The sequence below is a fragment of the Chiloscyllium punctatum genome, chromosome 18 (genome assembly GCF_047496795.1).
Source record: "Chiloscyllium punctatum isolate Juve2018m chromosome 18, sChiPun1.3, whole genome shotgun sequence".
NCBI classification, from domain to species: Eukaryota; Metazoa; Chordata; class Chondrichthyes; order Orectolobiformes; family Hemiscylliidae; genus Chiloscyllium; species Chiloscyllium punctatum.
The window spans coordinates 68,884,552-68,910,178 of NC_092756.1; the positions used below are offsets into that span (position 1 = coordinate 68,884,552).

The window sequence follows — 25,627 nt, forward strand, 5'->3', positions numbered from 1 at the left end:
CCCCCTCCACCGGACTGACTCTTCCCTCCATGGACAGAGCCCTCCTCACAAACCCCTTCCACCCCTCACAAACTGAACCCCCCCCCCCCCCCCCCCCGGGACCGAGCTCTTCCTCCCCTCAGACTGACCACCTCCACGTCAACCAGGCCTCGGGCCCAGGAGTTGGCTGGTTGCTGAGAGCTGTGGAGGGGATTCCTGGTCACTCACCGGTCCAAGTGAAAAGCAGCAATCTCCGCATTGTGACGTTCAAAATCAGAAAAGTAGAACAGGTCAACAGAGGTTTCCTCTTCCCGAGTCTGTCTGAAGGAATTAAAGCTGATTAATCAACACGAACAGGCTCAGAGATTAGGTACATCGAGACACTGCGAGATGGCGGGGGTGTGGGGGGTGTTGCGGGCAGAATATCCCTGGTCCAGCTCAGGCTGGTGACCTCCGGCAGCTCCATGAAGAAGGGTTACACCTGAAACGTTGACTTCTCCATCTCCTGATGTTGCCTTGGCTTGCTGTGTTCCTCCAGTCTCCTGCCTGTCGACTTTAAGGTCCAGCAGCTGCAGTTGTTTTTGTCTCTAACCAGCTCCATGTGGACAGCCAGCAACCTGCACCCAGAGCAGCTCAACGTCCATTCGGTCCTGGTGGGCCAGGCTATCCCTTAGTTATCCAGGGCTGTCTGCACTTTGGGATCTGGTCAAACGTGGGTCTTGCCTGGGTCAGTCAGTGTTATCATCTGCCCCAGCCCCTTCTCAAAGGTTCAGTGTACCACATCCATTCTCTTGCTGTTTCACAACAACGTGGGGTCCGTTCTCAGGCCAACAGCATCGACCAGGCCAACCAAGCCTCTTGACAGACCGACTGAACAAATACTTTGGATTAGTCTTCACTAAGGAGGTCACCAATAACCTTCCAGAAATGCTAGGGGACAGAGGGTCAGAAGGACAATGGAAGGAAATCCTTATTGGTCAGGATATGGTATTGGGGAAATTGCTGGGATTAAAACCCAATCCCCACGGCCTGATACTTTGCATCCCAGAGTACTTAAGGAAGTAGCCCTAGAAATAGCAGGTGCATTGGTGATCATTTCCCAGCATTCTGTCGCTTCTCGATGACTTCTAATGGACTGGAGGATAGCTATTGTAACCCCACTCTTTAAAAAAGGAGGGAGAGAGAAAACAGGGAATTATAGGCCGGTTAGCCTGACATCCGTGCTGGGGAAAATGTTGGAGTCAATTATTAAGGATGTAATAACAGCCTTTGGAAAGCGATGACTGAATCGGTCCTCGTCAGCATGGATTCACTAAAGAGAAATCATGTTCGACAAATCTTCTGGAATTTTTTGAGGATGTGACCAGTGTAGGGTACAAGGGTGAATCAGTAAATGTTGGGTATCTGGACTTTCAAAAGGCTTTTGACAAGGTTCCACGCGAGAGATTAGTGAGGAAAATTAAAGCTCATGGTATCAGAAGTAATGTGTTGATATGGATAGAGATCTGGTTAGCAGACAGGAAGCAGAGAGTTGGAATAAATGGATCCTTTTCAGACTGGCAGGCAGTAATGAGTGGGGTTCAGTGCTGGGATCCCAGCTGTTCACAATATACATTAACCATTTGGATAAAGGAATTGAATGCAACATCTCCAAATGTGCAGATGACACTAAGCTGGGTGGCAGTGTGGGCTGTGAGGAGGATGCTAAGAGGCTGCAGGGTGACTTTGACAGACTGGCTGAGTGGGCAAATACTTGGCAAACACAATATAATGTGGATAAATGTGAGGTTATCACTTTGGTGGCAAAAACAGGAAGGCAGTTATTATCTGAATGGTGGTTGTTTAGGAAAAGGTGAGGTGCTTTGAGACCTGGGTGTTATGGTGGAACAGTTACTGAAGGCTGACACACAGGTGCAGCGGGCAGGGAGGAAAGCTAATGGCATGCTGGCCTTCATAGTGAGAGGATTGGAGTGTCGGAGTAAGGATATCTTGCTGCAGTTATACAGGGCCTTGGTGAGGCCACACCTTGGGTATTGTGTGCAGTTTTGGTCTCCGAGTCTGAGGAGGGATATTCTTGCTGTTGAGGGAGCCCAGCGGAGGTTCACCAGACTGCGTCCCGGGACGGCAGGACCGATATATGAGGAAAGGCTGGAACAACTGGGATCGTACTCACTGGGATTTAGAAGAATGGGAGGGGGGGGGGGGGGGGCATCTCATAGAAACAAAATCCTGATGGGACTGGACAGGCTGGATGTGGGAAGAATGTTTCCAATATTGGGGAAGTCCAGAACCAGGAGTTCACGGACTAAGAATAAGGGGCAAGCTGTTCGGACTGAGATGAGGAAGAACTTCTTCACGTAGAGAGTTGGTTGTTTGTGGAATTCTCTCCCACAGGAAGTTGTTGCAGCCAGTTTATTTGATATATTCAGAGGGAGCTTGTGGCTAAAGGGATCAAGGGGTATGGGGAGAAAGTGGGAATGGGATACTGAACAGCCATGATCGTATTGAATGGTGGTGCAACTCAAACGGCCAAATGGCCTACTCTTGCACCTAGTATATGTTTCTATGTCATCAGGGTGGCAGGGCCTGACATCAGGGTGACTTACTTTATTGGTTTAAACAACGCTTTGCCATAATCCTCCAACGATATTGTCAACTTCAACTGGGTCCCACCACGTTTTTGAACTAGAAGAAACAAAATTCAGCAATTACTCTCCTGTAAACGCTGCTAACCATGACACATTGTCCATAGGACTCTATCCACACATTACCCCCTACCCTATTCAGTGCTCATTGTCCAGCAGCACTCTGCCCCTACAGAACCCCCTACCCTGTTTAGTGCCAGCAGCACTAATCTGCTAACATGTTATCCCAACAATATGCAGGAATGTAAAGCTGAGGTTAAAACAAGATCAGCCCTGATCTTATTGAATGGTGGAGCAGGCTTGAAGGGCCAAGTGGCCTACCTTTACTCTTTGATCATATGTTTGTGGATATATAATAAATATTTAATAGATACGTGGTCAATATGTTGGCTTAAACCCTCATTCATGCCCCCATCCAAGCCTGGCATTAATTCCCCTTGGGCCTGGCCCCTCTGTGCCACTCCTTCCCAGGCCCAGCCTCACCTCCTCTCTGATCTGGTCTAACTCTCCTTTAGCCAGACTTTTCATCCTCAATCCCACTCAGGCCTGGCCCCATTTCTGGGCCTGGTCCCTCACTCCCCTCAAGATCAGGCCTCACTGCTCGCCAGCTCTGGTAGGCCTCACTCTCCCTTGGGCGTGACTTTTTGCTCCCATTCCCCCCTCACATCCTAACCCAAGGCCAGGACTCATTCTCCCCATCCCAGCCTGGCTTCACATTGTTCTGGGCCTGGCCTCACACTGTCCTGGGCCTGGCCTCACATTGTCCTGGGCCTGGCCTCACACTGTCCTGGGCCTGGTCTCACACTATCCTGGGCCTGACCTCACACTATCCTACGCCTGGCCTCACACTGTCCTGGGCCTGACCTCACAATGTCTTGGGCCTGGCCTCACACTGTCCTGGGCCTGGTCTCACACTGTCCTGGGCCTGGCTTCACATTGTCCTCAGCCTAGCCTCACATTGTCCTGGGCCTGGCCTCACACTGTCCTGGGCCTGGCCTCACACTATCCTGGGCCTGACCTCACACTGTCCTGGGCCTGGCCTCACACTGTCCTGGGCCTGACCTCACACTGTCCTGGGCCTGGCCTCACACTGTCCTGGGCCTGGCCTCGCATTGTCCTGTGCCTGGTCTCACACTGTCCTGTGCCTGGCTTCACACTATCCTGGACCTGACCTCATACTGTCCTGGGCCTGGCTTCACATTGTCCTCAGCCTAGCCTCACATTGTCCTGGGACTGGCTTCACATTGTCCTGGGCCTGGTCTCACACTGTCCTGGGCCTGGCTTCACATTGTCCTCAGCCTAGCCTCACATTGTCCTGGGCCTGGCCTCACACTGTCCTGGGCCTGGCCTCACACTGTCCTGGGCCTGGCCTCACACTGTTATGGGCCTGGCCTCACATTGTCCTGTGCCTGGCCTCACACTATCCTGTGCCTGGCCTCACACTGTCCTGGGCTTGGCTTCACACTATCCTGGACCTGACCTCACACTGTCCTGTGCCTGGCCTCACACTATCCTGTGCCTGGCCTCACACTGTCCTGGGCTTAGACTCATACTATCCTGGGCCTAGCCTCACACTGTCCTGGGACTGGCCTCACATTATCCTGTGCCTGGCTTCAAACTGTCCTGGGTCTGGCCTCACACTGTCCTGTGCTTGGCCTCACACTGTTCTGGGCTTGGCCTCACACTGTCCTGGGCTTAGACTCACACTATCCTGGGCCTAGCCTCACACAGTCCTGGAACTGGCCCCACACTATGCTGTGCATGGCTTCAAACTATACTGGGCATGGCCTCACACTGTCCTGGGCTTAGACTCACACTATCCTGGGCCTAGCCTCACACTGTCCTGGAACTGGCCTCACACTATCCTGTGCCTGGCTTCAAACTATCCTGGGCCTGGTCACACACTGTCCTGGGTCTGGGCTCACCTTCCCACCCACTACAGGCCTTGGTCTCCTAAATCTGGACACTGACAGAAGCTATTTGACCTAGGACAGCACAAGTAATGTACTCACTAATCCAATGCATCCCCAGACCCTTGTCCATACACATATATACCCATGACCAAAAATATCTGCACCTAAAAACACAGTTGAGCGTGTGCGCCCAAACCCAGCCATTCACCCACAGTCCCTGTCAGCCAGATGTAGCAAACTGTGCTGGGCGAGTGTCCTGCTGATGATATAACAAGGGCTGTTCAGAGATTCATTAAACTGGAACAGTGAAAGGAGACTTGATGTGAGTGGACATTAGGGTAATTCCCAGGAACTACAGCTAACAATTGCATGACATTTCTGGACTTAGTTTAATAAAACATCATCAAGGCAGTAGGGCAGGTGATGCATTGCAGCTGCAGAATGTGGGAGATCATAAACACCCATGTCACCCACAGCAACCACATCTACACTGAGTGTCAGCAGCTCAAGGGACTTTGGCTCTAGGTTAATGAGGCAGCGTCTAGTTTTTAGACATGGCGATGCATCAATGAGGTGAAAAGTTACTGAGACACTTTCTTCCAGGAAGTAGTCACATCGTCTCAACTCAAAACTTCAGGGCCGGAGGGTGTAACTGTGAGTGAGCAAGTACAGGAAGAGCCTCAGGTCTTACAGCATGTGAGGACAAGAGCAGGGGCTGCAGGAACGTTGAGCAAACTGACCATAGCACCTTGGTGTAGGAAGCCTATCAAGTTGGGGGGGGGGGGGGGGGGGGGAGCGGGGGGAATGCTGTTGGTTAAACAGAAATGTAGCTATAGTTGAGGGGCAGGAAACAATGAGAGAGAGAGAGAGACGGTTCAGCTGAGAGCAGCTTGCCTTCCCATTGAAGACACATCCTTTGGGGCTGGAGAGCAACTCAGAATGGGAGGGGGAAGATCCACAATGGTCCTAATGATACAGGTAGGACGAGGAAAGAGGGACCATGAGCAGATAGGGACTAAATTAGAAAGTAAGACGTAGAATCAAATTGGGTAGAGACAAGAAACAGCAAGTCACTTATGAGAGCGATTTATAGGCCTCCTGTCAGGAGTTACACTGAAGGGCAGTGCCAACAGGAAGGTATAACTGGGGTCTGTAAGAAAGAGACTACAGTAATAATCAATGACTTTCATCTATACATAGATTGGGTGAACTAGATTGGCAAATGTAGCCTGGAAAATAAGTGAGTATGTTGGGGTCAACTTCTGAGTGAGCCAACTAAGGAACAGGCTGTTCTGGAATTTAGAATGAGACATGATTACTCAATAACCTATGATAAACAAGCCTGGGTGAAAGCAATCATAACATGATCAAACTTTGTGTTCAACTTGAAGTGAAAAAGTGTGGGTTAAAGTCCAGTGTTTTAAATCTGAATAAAGTTGATCGTGAGGGTAAAGTGATTGAAAAAATGAGTTTACAAAAAAAAGGTGAGACAGCAGAGATGTGGTGTCTTTGACAGAGATATTTAATGACTCTCAGCAGTGATTTAACTCAGGCAGAGAAGGACCAGTGACTAAACAAGAAAGTAAGCAACTCTATCAACCTGAAAGGAAGATTATAATTCTGAAATAGTGTTGTTCAGAAGAGTGATCTGATTATATGAACCAGCGGAGAATAACTAACAATAAGAATGATGTAAAGGTTAAAAGAAAATTAGTTAGATAGCAAGAGTGTTTGTAAATATTGAAATCAGGAAAGATTAAGTATAGCTAATGCTGGTCCTGGAGAGAGGGACTCTGGGGCCGCAGTTGTGCAAAACAAGGAAATGGCAGAGACATTGAACAAGCTGTTTGCTTTCAAAACACTTCCCAAAGACACTTGAAAAAGTGGTGAATGAGAGGAAAGAATTTTAACAATCATTTCTGAAGTAACTGCATAGAGGCTGCTATCTCCTCACCAAGTCATCGTTTACCTACACATGGAGAGTCTTTGACATTGATCCAGCTCCCTCAGAGCCAGCTCTCAGAGTGAACAGGATATCTGACACTCCTGTTTATGTCTGTCAGCCAGGGCTCCCTGTTTGAACTACATTAACAGCCCTAATCAGGGAACTCATATTCTGTGAGGTCCACCTGGCTGACTTGGTTACAATCGCTCCACTCCCTCTGTTCCTGCACATAATTTGGTGTTCTCCCACATGATGTCCTTTTCCTGCCTCATTGCATTTCCCAAAACATATTACTTCACACTCATCCTAAATGAATTCTATTTTCTAGTTTTCTGACAAACTGACTAGAGGATCCACATAATTGCCACATGTTGCATCTGGTAGGTCGGATGGACCCACTATGGAGAATCTGAGGTAGACAGGCAGGAGGCTGGAAGAACACAGTAAGCCAGGCAGCATCAGGAGGTGGGGAAGTCGATGTTTCAGGTGTAACCCTTCTTCAGGGATAGCACATTTACCGAACTGGACATACCACTAGTAAGGGCTAGACAGTTCCCATGGCTAATATTAGATTTAAGGTAAGAAGGGAAATTTTTAAAGGAGATGCAAGAGGAATTTTTTTGTTTTACATAAAGCTGTAAATGCAAAACTTGTAAATGTTGATGTTGAGAGACCTGGGAGTATTTGCACAAGGAACACAAACAGTGAGCATACAAGTAAAACTAGCAAACACTAGGAATACTGAGGCTCTCATCCCATCAATAACAAAGGAGAAATCAAAATGCCTCCTTACCAACACGGACAATCTTGCTGGTGCTGAGCTCTTTTAATAAAGGGGCAACGACGCTGCTGTTGCGTGAGTACAATTCATAACGATTAATTCCAAGAAAGAATTTCATCCAATTTGTGTAACTTCCAGGAGAGGAGTCATCAACTGGAAGGACATATTCCTGCTCATGACTGACCCTGGGGAAAGAGAAAATCCACTTCAACCTCTGCAAAATATAGCAGACATCAGAATAGTCCACAACCCAAATGATATGAGCAAACTGTGCACAAACTGTAGTAAATGAAAGTATCACACACAGACTTGGTATAGTTGAGCTCCATGGACATAATGTACATAAGTGGGGTATATCAGAGTATCACAAACAAACTACAGCAAGAGTTGACCATGAACAGGAGGTGGGAATTATAGAAACATGGTATCTTAGAGTATGACAGTCAAAATTTCTTTTTTCATTAATTCGCAGAACATGGGTGTCACTGGCTGGGCAAGTATTTGTTACCCGTCCCTAGTTGCCCCTTGAGAAGGTGATGGTGAACCACCTTCTTGAACTGCTGCAGTCCATGCACTAGATGTAGACCCACAATATCCATAGGCAGGGAATTCCAGGATTTTGATCCAGTGACACTGAAGGAACAGTGACATATTTCCAAGTCAGGGTGGTGAGTGGCTTGCACAGGAACTGGCAGGTGCTGATTCTTCTTTTTGTCTGCTGCCCTTGACCTTCTAGATGGTCAAGGTTTGGAAAGTGCAGTCAAAGGATCTTTGGTGAATTTCTGCAGTGCACCTTCTAGATAGTGCACACTACCACTACTGAGCATTGGCAGTGGAGGCAGATGCTTGTTGATGCTATACCAATCAAGTGGGCTGCTTTGTCCTGGGTCGTGTCAAGTTTCTTGAGTGTTGTTGGGGCTGCACCCATCCAGGCAAGTGGGGAGTATTATACAGGAAAGAGATTGAGTGCGCAGGCAGCTTGCTGTGAAGAAGACAACAATCTCTCCATCAATGTCAGCAAAATGAAGGAGCTGACCTCAGAACGCGGAGTGGAGGGCACGCCCCCGTCAGCATCAATGGTTCTGAGGTGGAGATGGTCAAGGGCGTCAAATTCCTGGGAGTGATGATCACCAATAATCTGATCCACCCGTCTTGACATGACAGTTAAGGAAGCACAACAACGTCTCTATTTCCTCAGGAGGCTAAGGATATTTGGCATGTTCACAAAGACTCTTACCAATTTTTATAGATGCACTATAGAAAGCATCCTGTCTGGATAGATCACAGCATGTTTTGGCAACTGCTCCTCCCAAGACCTCAAGAAACTACAGAGAGTCGTGAACACAGCCTAGTCCAACACATGAACCAGCCTTCCGTCCATTGACTCCATCTACACTTCCCACTGCCTCGGGAAAGTGGCCAACATCATCAAAGACCCCGCTTATACTCTGTCCCACCTTCTCCCATCGGGCAGAAGACAGAAAAGTATAAATGCATGTACTTTTGAAATAGCTTCTTCCCTGCTGTTAACAGATTTGTAAACAGACCTCTGAAATGTTAATTCTGATCTCTCTCTTTGCACCTTCTCTGTGGCTGTAACACTGTTTGCAATCACATAACACCAGGTTATAGTCCAACAGGTTTATTTGGAAGCACCAGCTTTCAGAGCACTGCTCCTTCATCAGGTGGTTGTGGAGAATAAGATTGTAAGACACAGAGTAACACCGCACTCTGTTCTGCTACCCTGATGCATGTTGTATGGTATGATCTGCCTGTATAGCACACAAAACAACACTTTTCACTGTATCTTGGTCCATGTGACAATAATAAGTCAAACTTAAACTCAGACTTGCAACTTATAGATTTTGGACAAGCTTTGGGAAGTCAGGAAGTGAATTACTTGTTGCAATATTCTTAGCTTCTGACCTATTCTTGTTGCCACTGTATTTATATGACGAGTCAATGTTAACCCACAGGATAGTGACAGTGGGGATTCAGGGCTGGTAACACCATTGAATGTCAAGGGCAAGTGGTTACATTCTCCTGTTGGAAATAATCATTGTCTGGCACTTGTCAACCCAAACCTAGATATTATCCAGATCTTGCTGCATTTCGACATGAACTGTTTCAGTATCTGAGGCATTGCAAATGGTGCTTCACACAATCAGGAAGGAGAGAGCACATCAGAATGAAGTACAGCCCAAGTCAGTATTTATTTTAGGGATTTTGGAGCAGCGTGAATTAGGAAATCTTTCTTTTCTTTCTCCAGTTTAAACTTTTAAAAATAAGTGTTCCATTTAAAACGGTAATGAGGTCGCTGATTCATTTGATGGAGATATAGTTATCAATCAATCATCTGAGGCCTGATTAGAACCTAAGTAGGTGTTGACTACTGTTGAAGTTTAACTACTGTTGACATCTGACCATTGTGGCACAGACAGTCACACACAGGGAAGCTCACACCTTCAATACGTTATCTGGGCCGACATGAGAATATAACTTCTAAAAAACATTTTTACATATGAAAGAACTGAAACCAACATGGTCATTCTGACAGATGAGAGACTTAGCAAACAATCCGGGTCTTTTTCAATATATAATTTCAGATACATCACACTGTAAACTTTTGATATAAATTCTGTGTCTTACAATCTTGTACTCCACAACCACCTAATGAAGGAGCAGCACTCCGAAAGTTAGTGCTTCTAATTAAGCTTGTTGGACTATAACCTGGTGTTGTGTGCTTTTTAAATAAGTTTAACTAGTGGGAATCATTTTAACACACCTCAGCTGTAGCTAAGGGGAGGACTGTTGAAACTTCAGGATCAGTAAGCTTTACAAGACTAACAAAGTGAGTTCAAATCCATCCAGAGGGAGGCACAGCCTCAGTCAGGATATACTTTGGGAATTTTGGGGCAGCGTGGGAATTCAGGGAAGAGGTGTTTTTTGATTGATTTGTAGTTTGTAGGGTCTTTTAATGGTATAAATTGTGGCTCAGGAATGGGGGCCTAGCACAAAGAGTGACATCACAGGAAGCCCACACTGTAGGGACAATTGGTAGGAATCAGAGTCTCTGAGCAGAGTCTGTGGGAGAGGACCTTGTCCCAGGTGAAAAAAATCTTCATCCTGAAAAGGGAGAAATAGTAGTGAGATGGTTGCCTGTTCAGGAACCACCTTTAGGGATTGAGTGAGTAGTAACTGTGTGGTTTGTATTCCTAACAAACTACAATCAGAGAGTGAGGAATTTGATTCGGTGAGTAATGGGTAAGGTTGACTAATTTGTTCCTACTTTATTGTTTATAGCTGTTAAGGATCACAATGGTCTGGAGAACTTGGTCCTGTGAAATGTTCCTGCTGCAATACTTGGGAAACCAGGGATGCTTCCAGCCTCATTACTGATAAAGAAAACCATCGCTGCAGCAAGGAGGGAGGCACGGTGGCTCAGTGGTTAGCACTGCTGCCTCACTGCGCCAGTGACCTGGGTTCAATCCCTGCCTCAGGCAACTGTCTGTGTGGAGTTTGCACACTCCACCCCCCCCTCCGTGTCTGCATGGGTTTCCTCCCACCGTCCAAAGATGTGCATGTTAGGTGAATTGGCCATACTAAATTGCCCATAGTGTTAGGCGCATAAGTCAGGGGTAAATGTAGGGGAATGGGTCTGGGTGGGTTGCTCTTTGGAGGGTAGGTGTGGACTTGTTGGGCTGAAGGACCTGCTTCCACGCTGTAAGTAATCTAATCTATAAAATAACCAAGAAGGCTCTTCAAATGAGGTCATCTATGTAGAGTTTAGAAATTAAAATAAAAGGGGGACCACATCGCTGGGATTATATTACTGGTCTCCCAGCAGTCAGAGGAGCAGATATGTCAGCAAAAGTGGGAAAGGGGAATAGTATTATAGTAGTGGGGGATTTCAATTTTGCTAACATCAACTGGGATCACTTTAATGTGGAAGGATTAGAAAGGGTGGAATTTTTACAGCGTGTCCAAGACAATTTATTGAGCCATTATGTGGGTAATCCGAATAGAGATATGGCAGTGCTAGACCTAATCCTAGAGAATGAAGCCAGTCAAGTTTTTAAAATGTCAGTGGAAAAGATTATGGTCACTATCCAGAAGATCTCTGTTTCAAAGGCATTATAGGAAGGGGATAAGGATAGTGTAGAAATTTAGTGTCAAAATTTGAGGAAGTCCAATTTCAATATCATTTGACAGGATGTGGCAAACATAGACTGGGAGCAATGACTTCAGGTATGATTATATTTGGAGAGTGGGAATCTTTAAACGTAGCATAGAGATGATTCAGGGCCAACGTATTCCTCTCAGATTGAAAGACAAGGTCAAGGGAAACCCTGTATGTCACGGGAGACTTAGAACTTGAAAAAGAGAAAGGAAATATGTGTTGGTACTGAGCATTAAAAGGTCTTCAGGAGTACAGAGTGTATGGGGGGAGGGAGGTATTTGTCAGATGGAGATCCTGTCTGATTAATTTAGTTGAGTGCTTTAAAAAGGTGACTGATTATATTGATGATTTGGAGATGCCGGTGTTGGACTGGGGCGTACAAAGTTAAAAATCACACAACACCAGGTTATAGTCCAACAGGTATAATTGGAAGCACTAGCTTTCGGAGTGCTGCTCCTTCATCAGGTGGTTGTGGAAGACACCATTGTAAGACCCATAGGGTTTTGCAGTTAATGTAGTTTACATGGACTTTACTCAGGCCTTTGACAAGGCCCCACATGGAAGGATGGTCCAAAAGGTCCGAATGGGATCCAAGGCAAGTTGGCGACTAGATCCAAAATTTGTTTGCAAATAGCAGGCAAAGGGAAGGGCTGTTTTTGTGATTGGAAAGCTGTGACCAGTGGAGTAGCACAGGGATCGGCATTGGGACCCTTAACACTGTGGATGTGAATAGAAGGTGTAAATTAGTAAGTTTGCAGATGGTACAGAAATTGGAGGTGTTGTTGATCGTAAGGAGCATGGTCTCAGGCTACAGTCTGACATTGACCAGCTGGTAAGTTAGGCAGAGCAATGGCAGATGGAATTTAATCCTGATAAGTGTAAAGTGATGCATTTTGGGAGGTAATAAGGGAAGGATTTACTCAATGAATGGTAGGTCTTTGGGGAGTACTGAGGAACAAGGGAACCTTGCTGTGTAAGTCCATAGATCCCCAAAGGTATAAGTACAGGTAGATAGGATGATGAAGAAGGCATATGGGATACCTGCCTTCATTAGCCAGGACGTAGAATATAGGAGCAGGGAAGTCTTATTACAACTTCATAAACTTGGTTGTGAATGTAGAAAATATAATTATAAGTTTGCAGATGACACAGAAATTAGTGTTGTTGTTGATTGTGGGGAGAATGGTCTCAGGCTACAGTCTGATATCAGTCAGCTGGTAAATTGGGCAGAGCAAAGGCAGATGGGATTTAATCCTGATCTGGGAGGTATTGAAGAACAAAAGGACCTTGGTGTACAAGTCCATCGATATCTAAAGTGTCAACACAAGAATTCAAGGTGTGAAAAGGCATAACCTACAGATAAAACACAAAGCAGTAAATCAAGGGTGACACGGTGGCTCAGTGGCCTGGTCCATGGCTGCCTCACAGCACCAGGGACCTGGGTTCATTTCCCAGCATCTGCATGAGTTTCCTCTGGTTTCCTCCCACAATCCAAAGATGTGCAATTTAGGTGGATTGGCCATGCGAAATTGTTCCATAATATCCAAGGATGTGTATGGTAAATGTGGGATTGGGGGATGGGTCTGGAGTGGGGGATGGGGATGAGTCTGGAGTGGGGGATGCTCTTCAGAGGGTCGATGCAGCCTCGATGGGGTGAATGGCCTCTTTCCGCACTGTAGCGATTCCATGATTCTGCACGCACTATTCCAAATGTGGCCCTAATTAAAGTTCGATACAGATGCAACATGACTTGCCTTTGTTATGCAGGGTGCGGATGCGAGGAACTCTCGTTACAACTTTCTAAAACATTGGTGCATATCTCTGCCTCTCATAATTTTATCCACCTCAATCATGTTCCCCCCATCCCCCGTTCGAAGGTAAACAACCCCGGTCTGTCCAATCTCTCTTCATCATTAAAACTCTCCAGCAAAGGCATCTCCTGTGCACCATCTCCAACATTATCAGAACCCTCCTATAATGTGGATTCCAGATCTAGCTGTGGACTAGCCAATGTTTTATACAGTTGCAGCATAACCTCCCTCCTGTTAAGTTTAACGGCTTGACTAACAAAGGCAAGTAGCCTATATGCCTTCATAACCATGTTATCCACCTGTCCTGACACCTTAAGGGACCAATGGACACGCACACCTCTGCTCCTTGGTGCTTCCCAGGATCCTATCGTTCATCATGTATTCCCTTGCCTTGTTTGTCTTCCTGTACTTCTCCTGCCCTGTGCAGGAAGTGGGGAACATTTCCAAGTACCCTCCACCTGTGTGTGTGCAGGAAGTGTCTCCAGCTGCAGATTCAGGGAGCCCAGGTTTTGGAGTTGGTGAAACTGTAGTGTCCGAGTGGAAATAGCAGGATGTTTCGGATCAGTATGTGGCTGGTGAGGGGGTGAAAGGGTTCCTAATTCCTGGGACATTAGAGAGGGAAAATGCAGGAAAATCTCAGCAAGTCTGGCAGCATCTGTAAGGAGAGAAAAGAGGTGACATAAGGAGTATAATGTGGGAAAATGTGAAGCTGTTCATTTTGGAAGGGAGAACAGAATATTATTTCAATAAAGAAATACTGCATAAAGCTGCAACACAACTGGACTTTAGGGGGACTTGTGCACGAAACGCTAGCCCACAGGGACAGCAGGTAATCCGGAAGGCTGATGGAATAATGGCCTTTATTCCAAGGGGGCTGGAGTATAACAGTAGGGAAGGCTTACAGCAACTGTACAAGGTGCTGGTGAGACCACATCTGGAGTACTGTCAGCAGTTTTGGATCCCCTATTTAAGGAACGATTTGATGATATTCGGCACCGTGTACTCACTGTGTGAGAATACTTTACATGCAATATGCTTTGAGTGTAGTGTACACTTTGTTTCACACAGGAGTAACTGAAGACATCGGCAGGAGAATAAAAAACAGAACAGTGGTGAGAAATTGTAGAGCTCTGAGATGCAGAAAGACCGAGGGGTCTGAGTGGATGAATCACAAAAGGTTCATTCACAGGGCACTAGGAAAACAAGAGTGTGCTGTTATTTTTTTTACTGGAAAATTGAAAGCAAAAGATATGAAGTTATGTTTTAGTTATTGGTAAGATCACAACTGAAGTACTGTGAACAGTATTAATCTCCCTTTTTCAGGGAGTATGTAAATGCATTGCAAGCAGTACAGAAAAAATTACTAGACTGCAGTGAGGAGGGTATTGTCTTATACAGATTGGACAGGCTAGGCTTGTATCCTCTGCATCCAAGGAGCAGGAGAATCGACGTTTCGGGCATAAGCCCTTCTTCAGAAGAAGGGCTTATGCCCGAAACGTCGATTCTCCTGCTCCTTGGATGCTGCCTGACCTGCTGCACTTTTCCAGCAACACATTTTTCAGCTCTGACCTCCAGCATCTGCAGTCCTCACTTTCTCCTTGTATCCTCTGCAGTTCAGACGAGTAAGTTGACTTGGTTGAAACATACAAGATCTTGAGATGCCTGGTCAATGTGGAAAAGGTTTCCTCTTGTGGGAGAATCTGGAACGAGGGGGGGTCACTATTTAAAAATCAGGGGTCAACCCAATAGAAAAGGAAATGAGGTGAAGCATTTTCTCTTAGAGGGTCGTGAACTCTCTTCCCGAAAAGGTGGCAGATACAGAGTTCTTTTAAGGTGGAGGTGTTTAGATTCTTGCTAGGTAAAGAGGGTGAAAGGTTATCAGGGGATGAAGAATGTGGATTTGAGGTTACAAATAAATCAGCAAGGAGCTTATTAAATGACGGAATGGGCTTGAAGGGGCTGATTGGTGTACTGCTGATTCTTTTTTTGTATGGTTTATCCTTCAGAGTATCACATTGTCTCTATTATCTTAATGCCTGTTGTAATATCAGATTATCCCTCCCTCTGCAAACAGATCCTTCCAACCAACTCATCCACACTGACCAGATATCCTAATGTAATCTAGTCACAAATGGGCCCAAATCCCTCCAAACCCGTCTTACTTATAGTTCCAGGAGTTATGCCCCACTCACCAACCATCAGGGTTTTTGCTTTTCGGATTGAATTTTTCTGCTGAACTCTCAGAGAACAGCTGATCGTCTGGTGTCAGTGTTGGAATCGGGGTGTTGTACAGTGGATGTTGAAACAATGCAGTCAGTTTGGAGATGTTTGACTTAGAGCGTTCCCTCTGAAGTTTATTCTCCAGCTTAAAGCCTGACTCTGTATGTTTCTTTTGATGGAATATCTGGCTCTTGATATTTGAATCCAGGGATTGAGAAGCGCGGCCAGATATCCTGGTGCTGGCATAATTCTGAAGTTCTCTGTTTGTCTTTGACTGCTTGCTCTTCATCACTGCTCGGTTCGGGAGCACAGGAACATTCTGGCCAGCAGCCGCCTGTGGGTAATGGGCACAGTTTTCCTGACCACTTAGCTCCTGAACAGGCAACAGAGCAATCAAGATATGCAGCACCAAGCTGATCAGAATCAAAAGCAAGACTGTTAACTTGGGCCTCCAAAACGTCAACATCAGGACTCCCCGAGCCATCACTGACAAATTCTTCAGGGTTCCAATTTCTCAAAAATTTCAGTTCCGAATTTCGATGATGACTCTGTGAGTTGCTATTGAGATCTGGTTTGCCAGTCCCCGAGTCACATCGCAACTGAATGACCTCTTGGCTGTACAACTGGGTTTGTTCACAAGAACTCAGATCAGTATGACCGTTCTGGTTTATCACACAGCAAACAGGGGATCAGTCAATGTCCAAAGGTGTCCTGGAATCAGCCAGAGAGACTGTGTTTCATGCCAGACTCCTCAGAACTGTAGCTAAGGACAGATTCAGGAATGGGCCAACAGCTGCACATTAACACCTTGTTCAATATACATCAAATGAAAGATGTTCAGGATCACATGACTTCATGGAAGGAGGAATATGTTCACTTGATTACTCCAAAACCTGCCCAACAAAAAGCACCTGAAGTCCCTATCAAACTGTCTTAAGAAAGATACAGCACAAAGTTAGATACTGAGTACAGCTCCCTCTACACTGTCCTCAAACAATCCCAGGATAGGGATTAAATGGGGTTAACTACAGAGTAAAGCTTCCTTTGTTCTTTTAAACTGAAAGTAAAACTCCTTTAACATTGTTCCCATCAAATATTTGCATGTCAGTCACAACACAGGTTTAGCAAACAAAATATAGCAATTTCTACTCTGTCCCCATACAGCACATGCTGGATACAGCAGATGCTGGAGATTAGTCAAGATTAGTGTGGTGCTGGCAAAGCACAGCACGCCAAGCAGCATCCGAGGAGCAGGAAAATCGGAAATTGAGCTCATTCCTGATGAAGGGCTTTTGCCCGAAAAGTCAATTTTCCTGCTCCTCGGATGCTGCCTGACCTGCTGTGCTTTGCCAGCACCATTCGAATCTAGACTCCCATCAAACACTCCGGCTGGAAGATTCATTTCCAGATGTTTCATCACCCTACTAGGTAACATCTTTAGTGGGCCTCCAGTCGAAGCACTGCTGAGAATTCCTGCTTTCTATTTACAGTGTATATGTTTGGGTTTCTTTGGGTTGGTGACATCATTTCCTGTGGTGATGTCATGTCCTGTTCTTTTCCTCATTAGGTGTAGATAGGGTCTAACAACAGTTAGGAAGGACACCATTTTGACTGGGACAACACATCCATCCCAGGACAAGCCAAACAGAGACACACACAAGAACTCCTAGAAGCATGGCATGCCAACCAGAACTCTATCAACAAACATAGAGTTAGACCCCATCTATCACTTCCTGAGTAAAAGAGCCGGAAATGACATTGCCACAGGAAATGATGTCACCACAGGAAATTACAAAAAGCACCAACCCAAAGATACAACAGGATCTGGACCAGATGGGCCAATGGGCTGAGAAGTGGCAGATGGAGTTTAATTCAGTTAAATGCGAGGTGCTGCATTTTGGGAAAGCAAATCTTAGCAGGACTTATACACTTAATGGTAATGTCCTAGGGAGTGTTGCTGAACAAAGAGACCTTGGAGTGCAGGTTCAGAGCTCCTTGAGAGTGGAGTCACAGATAGATAGGATAGTGAAGAAGGTGTTTGGTATGCTTTCCTTTATTGGTCAGAGTATTGAGTACAGGAGTTGGGAGGTCATGTTGCGGCTGTACAGGACATTGGTTAGGCCACTGTTGGAATATTGTGAGCAATTCTGGTCTCCTTCCTATCAGAAAGATATTGTGAAACTTGAAAGGGTTCAGAAAAAATTTACAAGGATGTTGCCAGGATTGGAGGATTTGAGCTATGGGGAGAGGGTGAACAGGCTGGGGCTGTTTTGGAGGCTGAGGGGCGACCTTATAGAGGTTTACAAAATCATGAGGGGCATGGATAGGGTAAATAGACAAAGTCTTTTCCCTGGGGTCGGGGAGTCCAGAACTAGAGGGCATAGGTTTAGGGTGAGAGGGGAAAGATATAAAAGAGACCTAAGGGGCAACATTTTCACATAGAGCATGGTACGTGTATGTACTCAGCTGCCGGAGGAAGTGGTGGAGGCTGGTACAATTGCAATATTTAAGAGGCATTTGGATGGATATATGAATAGGAAGGGTTTGGAGGGATATGGGCCGGGTGCTGGCAGGTGGGACTAGATTGGGTTGGGATATCTGGTCAGCATGGACGGGTTGGACCAAAGAGTCTGTTTCCATGCTGTCCATCTCTATGACACTATATAAATAGAGTTAGAAATCACACAACACCAGGTTATAGTCCAACAGGTTTAATTGGAAGCACACTAGCTTTCAGAGCGACGCTCCTTCATCAGGTGATAGTGGAGGGCTCGATCGTAACGCAGAATTTAGAGCAAAAATTTGCAGTGTGATGTAACTGAAATTATACATTGAAAAATTGATTGTCTGTTAAGCCTTTCATCTGTTAGAATACAGTGATACTTTCACTTCTTTCATGTGTAAATCACAAAACCTTTTTTTTAAAGTTGCATTCTCGGGTTAGCTGTTAACAATGGTGATAGCTAGACAATATGATGAAGGTGTTAGCCCCCTGTGTTCTCTGTCTATGCCATGATGTTTAGATAGTTATCTCACTTTTTAGATTAGAATCAATCTAAACATCATGGCATAGACAGAGGGCTAACTCCTGATGAAGGGCTTTTGCCCGAAACGTCGATTTCGAAGCTCCTTGGATGCTGCCTGAACTGCTGTGCTCTTCCAGCACCACTAATCCAGTATTTGGTTTTCAGCATCTGCAGTCATTGTTTTTACCTTCAACTTTTGTCTAGCTATCACCATTATTAACAGCTAACTCGAGAATGCAACTTTTAAAAAAAAGGTTTTGTGATTTACACATGAAAGAAATGAAACTATCACTGTATTCTAACAGATGAAAGGCTTAACAGACAATCAATTTTTCAATGTATAATTTCAGTTACATCACACTGTAAATTTTTGCTATAAATTCTGTGTTACGATCGAGCCCTCCACAATCACCTGATGAAGGAGCGTCGCTCCGAAAGCTAGTGTGCTTCCAATTAAACCTGTTGGACTATAACCTGGTGTTGTGTGATTTTTAACTTTGTACACCCGAATTCAACACCGGCATCTCCAAATCATATATAAATAGAAAGCAGGAATTATCAACAGTGCTTCATCTGGAGGCCCAGTGAAGGTGTTACCTAGTAGGGTCACGAAATGTTGGAAATGAACCTTCCAGCTCAGCGAGCAAACCCACATCCAGGTTATTGAGATGATTTGGGAAAGTGAAATTTTATTTAAATTCAGAGTGCCACGTGGAAATGTTCTTTCGTTCAAACTTTTAATGGAGGGAAGTGCTCCACATGGATCTCCAAGTGCTAACCTCGTACCATCAGGAGGTTATGCCTAAAACTGAAATGTCAACCTGGTGAAGCTACTAAACAGCAGAAGCAGCAAGTGATAGACAAAGCTAAACAATCCCACAACCAGTGCATCAGATCGAAATTCTGTAATTCTATTACATCCAGTTGTGAATGGGGTGGTGGACAATTAAACAACACACTGGAGGAGGCAACTCTACAAATATCCCCATCCTCAATGATGGAGGAGCCCAGAACACCAGTGTGAAAGATAAGGCTGAAGTACTCGCAGCAATCTTCAGTCAGAAGTGTCGAGTAGATGCTGAAAATGTGTTGCTGGAAAAGCGCAGCAGGTCAGGCAGCATCCGAGAAGCAGGAGAATCGACCTTTCGGGCATGAGCCCTTCTTCAGTACACACTTTCCTCATTCCTGAAGAAGGGCTCATGCCCAAAACATCGATTCTCCAGCTTCTTGGATGCTGCCTGACCTGCTGCGCTTTTCCAGCAACACATTTCTAGCTCTGAGCTTAAACACACTCAGGCTCGGAGTAACCTCCTCAGGGGTTTATCCCAACACTTCTGGCTCTGAGATTAACATGAACTCTTCACTCTCTAGTTCACTATATATCCTTCCTTTCTCAGGAGTACAGTCATCCTCATTCAAAAACTTCACAGGACTGTCCCAAAGTGAAAAAAAAAACTCTCTGCAAGCTTTGGGTGTCAAGCTTAAAAAGGTCAAGTCCCTGAACCCTCTAAAATCTTGAGGCCCTATTATTTACCTTGCTTGGTCAGCAAAACAAATGAAGATGCACAAACATTAGTGGGGCAGAACATGTCAATCACTCTAAAACTGTGGACATACTTACAAGTTAAATATTAACTTCAGACCCAAGAAAACGCATCAGTTACTAATTGAAAATCCATAAACCAAACAAATAATACATATTAAATAATCCCACAGTTTCGAACACAACACAGCCACTTGCAAGTTTCCCTTCAAGCCGTGTACCATCCCATTGTGGAATCACTGTTCCATCTCTGTCACTGGATCAAAATCCCTGCATAACAGCAGTGTCCCTACACCCCTGAACTACCACAGTTCAAGGAAAACAACTCACCACCAAATTCTCAAGGGCAATTAGGGATGGGCAGTAAATGTTTTCCCAACTGAGTGACACCTTCAAACCATGACTGAAAAAAATAGCGTGAAATATAAATATTTTTAAATTGGAAACTCCTTGAAAAGCCTCAACTTGCTGATGGGCTGCTCCTGACTTTAAATTATAAAATATTCCATTTGTGATCATGTTTTCCATGCTGTAATATTGACCAAAGTTTACACTGCTGAACGTAGTTAAGCAGCAAAACATCCGTGGAAACTTCAAACCACGAAATAACACATGAATTCAGCTGTTCAAATATTCACCCAAAGTTGAAGCTCGACATTCAATAAGCAGGTGGTACAAATATCAGGAATGTATCACAAGTAAAATCCAATTGTTTTGGGGACCCTTGGTACTGATAATATTGAATCGAATTATCACAGGGAAAGTGAAACACTGAAACCCGAACGCTGGAGTGAACCAATCTCAGGGGAAAGCAGTCTGGCACCAGTCTGTTCCTGTTGGAATCAAGGCAGCTGTCCTGTAATCAGTAGGTCAGCGTGACCAGCCTTGTACTTTGCATATCTCTCCAGTCAATACAGTTACTTGTTTAACCTCGTGATGATTGTTTTTTTAATTGCTCAGTTGGTGGGAAATGGTGCTGAGAAATACAGAGGCAAGAAGGGTGATATCCATCGTACACATTTGTAATGCCGTGTATACTGCTCCCAGAGTACAAGCTTACACAGAAATAAAGAAATATCATATCAGGGTAACTCATTATTTGATCCAATCAATGTTGACCCCACACGGATCTGAATAAATGGTCTCCGCTCCTGTATCTTCCCACATCCCTTTCTCCCTCATATTCATATTCATATTTGGATTCATATATCCATCCAAATGCCTCTTAAATGTTGCAATTGTACCAGCCTCCACCACTTCCTCTGGCAACTCATTCCAGACAGTACCACCCTCTGTGTGAAACAGTTGCCCCTTAGGTCTCTTTTATATCTTTCCCCTCTCACCCTAAACCTATGCCCCTCTAGTTCTGGACTCCCCCATCCCATGAAAAAGACTTTGTTTATTTATCCTCTCCATGCCCCTCATGATTTTGTAAACCTCTATAAGGTCACCCCTCAGCCTCCGACGCTCCAGGGAAAATTGCCCTAACCTATTCAACCTCTCCCTATAGCACAAATCCTCCAACCCCGGCAAAATTATTGTAAATCTTTTCTGAACCCTTTCAAGTTTCGCAACATTTTTCCAATAGGAAGGAGACCAGAATTGCACGCAATATTCCAACAGTGGCCTAATCAATGTCCTGTACAGCCGCAACATGACCTCCCAACTCCTGTACTCAATACTCTGACCAATAAAGGAAAGCATACCAAACACCCTCTTCACTATCCTATCTACCCGTGACTCCACTTTCATGGAGCTATGTACCTGCACCCCAGGTTGATTTGACTTGAATATGCTGTTGTCCAGCTTCCCACATTCTATCTCCATAAAATTCCTGTCATTAGAACACTGTTGTTTCTGTGCTAACTCACTTTATCTTGGTCAACAATCACTCCATTCTGATCTACATTGACTTCCAATTAAGCGACGTACTTAATTTTTAATTCTCACCTTTATTTCAAATCCCCCTATGGCCTCTTCCCTCCCTGTTGTCTCATCTCTTTAGCTCAGCAATCCAAGATGGCTGAAAAAATGTGTTGCTGGAAAAGCGCAGCAGGTCAGGCAGCATCCAAGGAGCAGGAGAATCGACGTTTCGGGCATAAACCCTTCTTCATAAACTCCTTGGATACTGCTGTCCTTGGATTAAGTGAGGACAGCATCTGCAATCCTCACTTAATCCAAGATGTCTGCCTTCCTCACGTTCTGTTGTCCTGAACATCCTCAATTTTAATTGATTTATTTTGGTGTTTGCGCCTTCAACTGTCAAATCTCTAAGCTCTCGAATTCTATGCCTAAACCTCTCCGTCCCACTGCCTTGCTTGGCATTATAACAGTGACTACATTTCGAAAGTACTTTATTGGTTGTGACAAAGGATAATAAATTATTGTTATTCTGTAGAATTTGGACTCTAAAGTAGAGCTAATTGGGGTTATCATTCTGGTTTTCAGTTCTCTGGAAGTCTGATCTGTTCTTGAAAGAAAGGGTCAGAAAGTCATTTGGAACTTGAGTTTATGACAGCCTTTCCAAAAATAAATGACTTTTACTAAATGATTATTAAGCTACCCAGGGTGATAATAGCTAAGAAGTTTACTAATATCTTTTACAACCCACATAAAAGATAGATGGTCAGATCAAGTACAAAGGGGAAATCTATGCCAGCAGAAGGGGATATTTCAGTCTGGGGACATGCTTAGATCATTAGACCTGGAAAGCAGTCTTGAACTGTTTTGGCAACTTCAACGTCGTCAACATCAGTGTGTCTCAGAGAGAGACAGTAACAAAGACAATCACATCTAGCAAAGGTGCAGAGAGGCACCCAAAAGGAAATGTTAAAGACCTCATCAGTTCAGTAAGAAATTTTCGGGCGAAGATAGGAAAGATACAACACTGAAGTTGAAAGGCTGTAAAGGATATTACTGGGGGGAAAAACATTGCATTTTCTTTTTGCTGTTTACAATCAGATCTTTCCAAATTATCTTACAAGTAGATATTTGTGTGTAATAAACTTAGCTTCTTTTGTTAAAAGTACATTGACAAACTCATGCATATGTTTAGTGATGGACCACCATGGTAACCAAATGCAAAAATAACATTTATGATCTATCAAGCCAGGTTTCACTCTGGGATCGGATTTTTCCAGTATTAACCTCGGTTGGGATATACCAAGGTTGCAAACTACATTACAATCCCCCATGGCCACTAAGTAACCTCAAAATCTTTTCTTTCATTAACCAGATCGATTTCATTAACCATACCTAGATCCAGGCAGCATCAGAGGAGTAGGAAAATTGACGTTTCGGGCAGGAGCCCTTCATCAGGATGAACGGCTCCTGCCTGAAACATCAATTTTCCTGCTCCTCGGATGCTGCCTGACCTGCTGTGCTTTTCCAGCACCACTTTAATCTTGACTCCAATCTCCATTATCTGCAGTCCTCATTTTCACCACACTTAGATCCAGTTTTCTAAACTGCCTGACTTCATCAAGGAAGGAGTCTCTGTACCGAGTTTCAGAATTCCATTCCATTCTCCCCCTCTCTGTTAAAATTGATAAGGGGATAATTGAAATCTAACAGAACAATAATTTGGTTATTCTATCTTTCCAATTGGACTGCTCGTTTCCTCTTCCATTTCCTTCCCACAATCTGAGATACACCCCGACTACTGGAACTTTTATCATTGGACTCAAACAAATCAACTCAGTCTGCCCCCTTCTTTATCTGCATAGGTTCCCTCTAAAATCAATACTGCTCTCGGTCTCCTTTCTCTTTATCTTTTCTCTACCTCCTATATATATCCTGATATATTTAGTTTCTATTCTTGTCGAGTTTGTAATTGATTTGTTTAAAACTGTTAAATCTGGACTTTCCTGTAAAATAAACACTTCCATTCTAATACAGACATGCTAATGTATACATTTGAAACTCTCTTATCTCCAAACACCATTCCTTATCTCTTTCTTTTGTCTAAACTAGCTTCATGTTTACTTCATTTTTCCACATTCATAATCACTCCATATCTTTTTATTATCTTGTCACTTTCCTATTTACACAATTTGCCAAAACCTTCCCTGTTAAGGTGGAGCTAATCCTTGTGGAATAATTCCCAACTGTCTCTGAACTGGCGCCAATGCTCAAATTGGTTCATTCTTCCTGACACTGACAATTCCCGCAATCTTGTCCTTTCCTACCCAAGAACACGGCTGGGAATTAATAATGGGGATTCCATTCTTGACATTCAATTCCTAAGTTGTTTCCTAAACTGGAAAGACAGAATAGCTCAGATAACCATTTTGAGTTATGGTATCTCCCAGACACAAGTCAGGCAAATAGAGCAGAAACTAAACAGGAAGCTGATACAGCGGTTGTCACTAATGCCCCTTGGTCTAATCCTATTAGATGCTATGGTCACTAAATCCCAAATTAATCCCATTACATGCTGTGCTAATAGTGGCAATTGGATACACAATCCATTCATTCATTTTTACATTCGTTCGTGGGATATGGGTTGTTGCTGATTGGTCAGCATTTATCATCCATTCCTAATTTCCTGGAGAACTCGGTGGTGAGCTGTATTTTTGATCCAGTGTAGTCCTTGGGGTGTAGGGACAGCAGTTGTTACAGGATTTTGACCATATTTTTGCAACCTGAAGATAATTCCACTTACCTGAACTATGACCTGTTAGTTAGCCCATTCTTTTACCCATGCTACTACATTACACCAAAGCAGTGAGCTCTTATCTTGTCTTTCAACCTCTTACGTGACACTCTATCAAATATCTTTTGGAAATTTAAGTAAACCACATCTATTGGTTTCCTTTTATCTACCCAGTTTGTTACATCCTCCAAGAATGTTTATCAAACATTATCCCTTTCACAAAACTGCGATGATACTGTATCATGATTTTCTAATTGCCCTGCCATAACCCCTCAATAGTGCGCTCTAGTATTTTCCATTTGATGGATGCCCATGTAAATATATGAATGTATGAATTAGGAGTTGCCTGAGATCATTCTACTATGATAAACACTTCCTCCTCTTGCATTGTCTACCGCTCTGGCAACTTCATACACATTATTTCGCTTGTTTGCCTCTCCATCGTGAAGCCCCAACCATCCGTCAGTTTAGTTTAAGTCCTCTCTAACGTTACAGAACATCCTTGTGAAGGCATTTGTCCCAGTCCTATTGAGCTGCAACTCATTCTGTTTAAATAGGTAACAGCAACATTCTACAGAAGCTGGAGGTCTGTAAGAAAAACAGACAATGCTGGGGAAACTCAACGGGTCTGGTAGGGTCTGTGGGGAGGAAAAGAGTTAATATTTTGAGTCCAATCTGATTCTTACATTTGAACTAGGAGTGGGAGGAGGTGATTCAGCCACCGAGCCTGCTCTGCCATTTAATACAAAAACGCTAATCTTATTTTGACCTCGTTCACTTTCCTGCCTGCTCTCCATAACCCTTCAGCTCATTACTAACGAAAAATCCAACTCTTTCTTAAATTTACGTAATGTCCAAGCATCCACTGCACTCTAGGGTCATAAATTTGACAGATTCACAGCCCTTTGAGAGATGTAAGGTCATGTCCTC

At 44.4% G+C, this 25,627-nt stretch overlaps 1 protein-coding gene across 1 annotated transcript in view; it reads right to left on the bottom strand.

The window, feature by feature from the left end:
- The window catches only part of LOC140489167 (extracellular serine/threonine protein kinase FAM20C-like), a 36,828-nt gene extending 20,870 nt beyond the window's left edge, over nt 1-15,958 (bottom strand). Inside the window, exons 1-4 of the mRNA XM_072588407.1 lie at nt 15,447-15,958; nt 7,276-7,448; nt 2,586-2,664; nt 208-300 (exon numbers count right to left, since the gene is read on the bottom strand). Coding sequence (XP_072444508.1) covers nt 208-300; nt 2,586-2,664; nt 7,276-7,448; nt 15,447-15,958 — 857 coding nt within the window. The remainder of the gene's footprint in view (nt 1-207; nt 301-2,585; nt 2,665-7,275; nt 7,449-15,446) is intronic.
- Between the last annotated feature and the right edge of the window lie 9,669 nt (nt 15,959-25,627).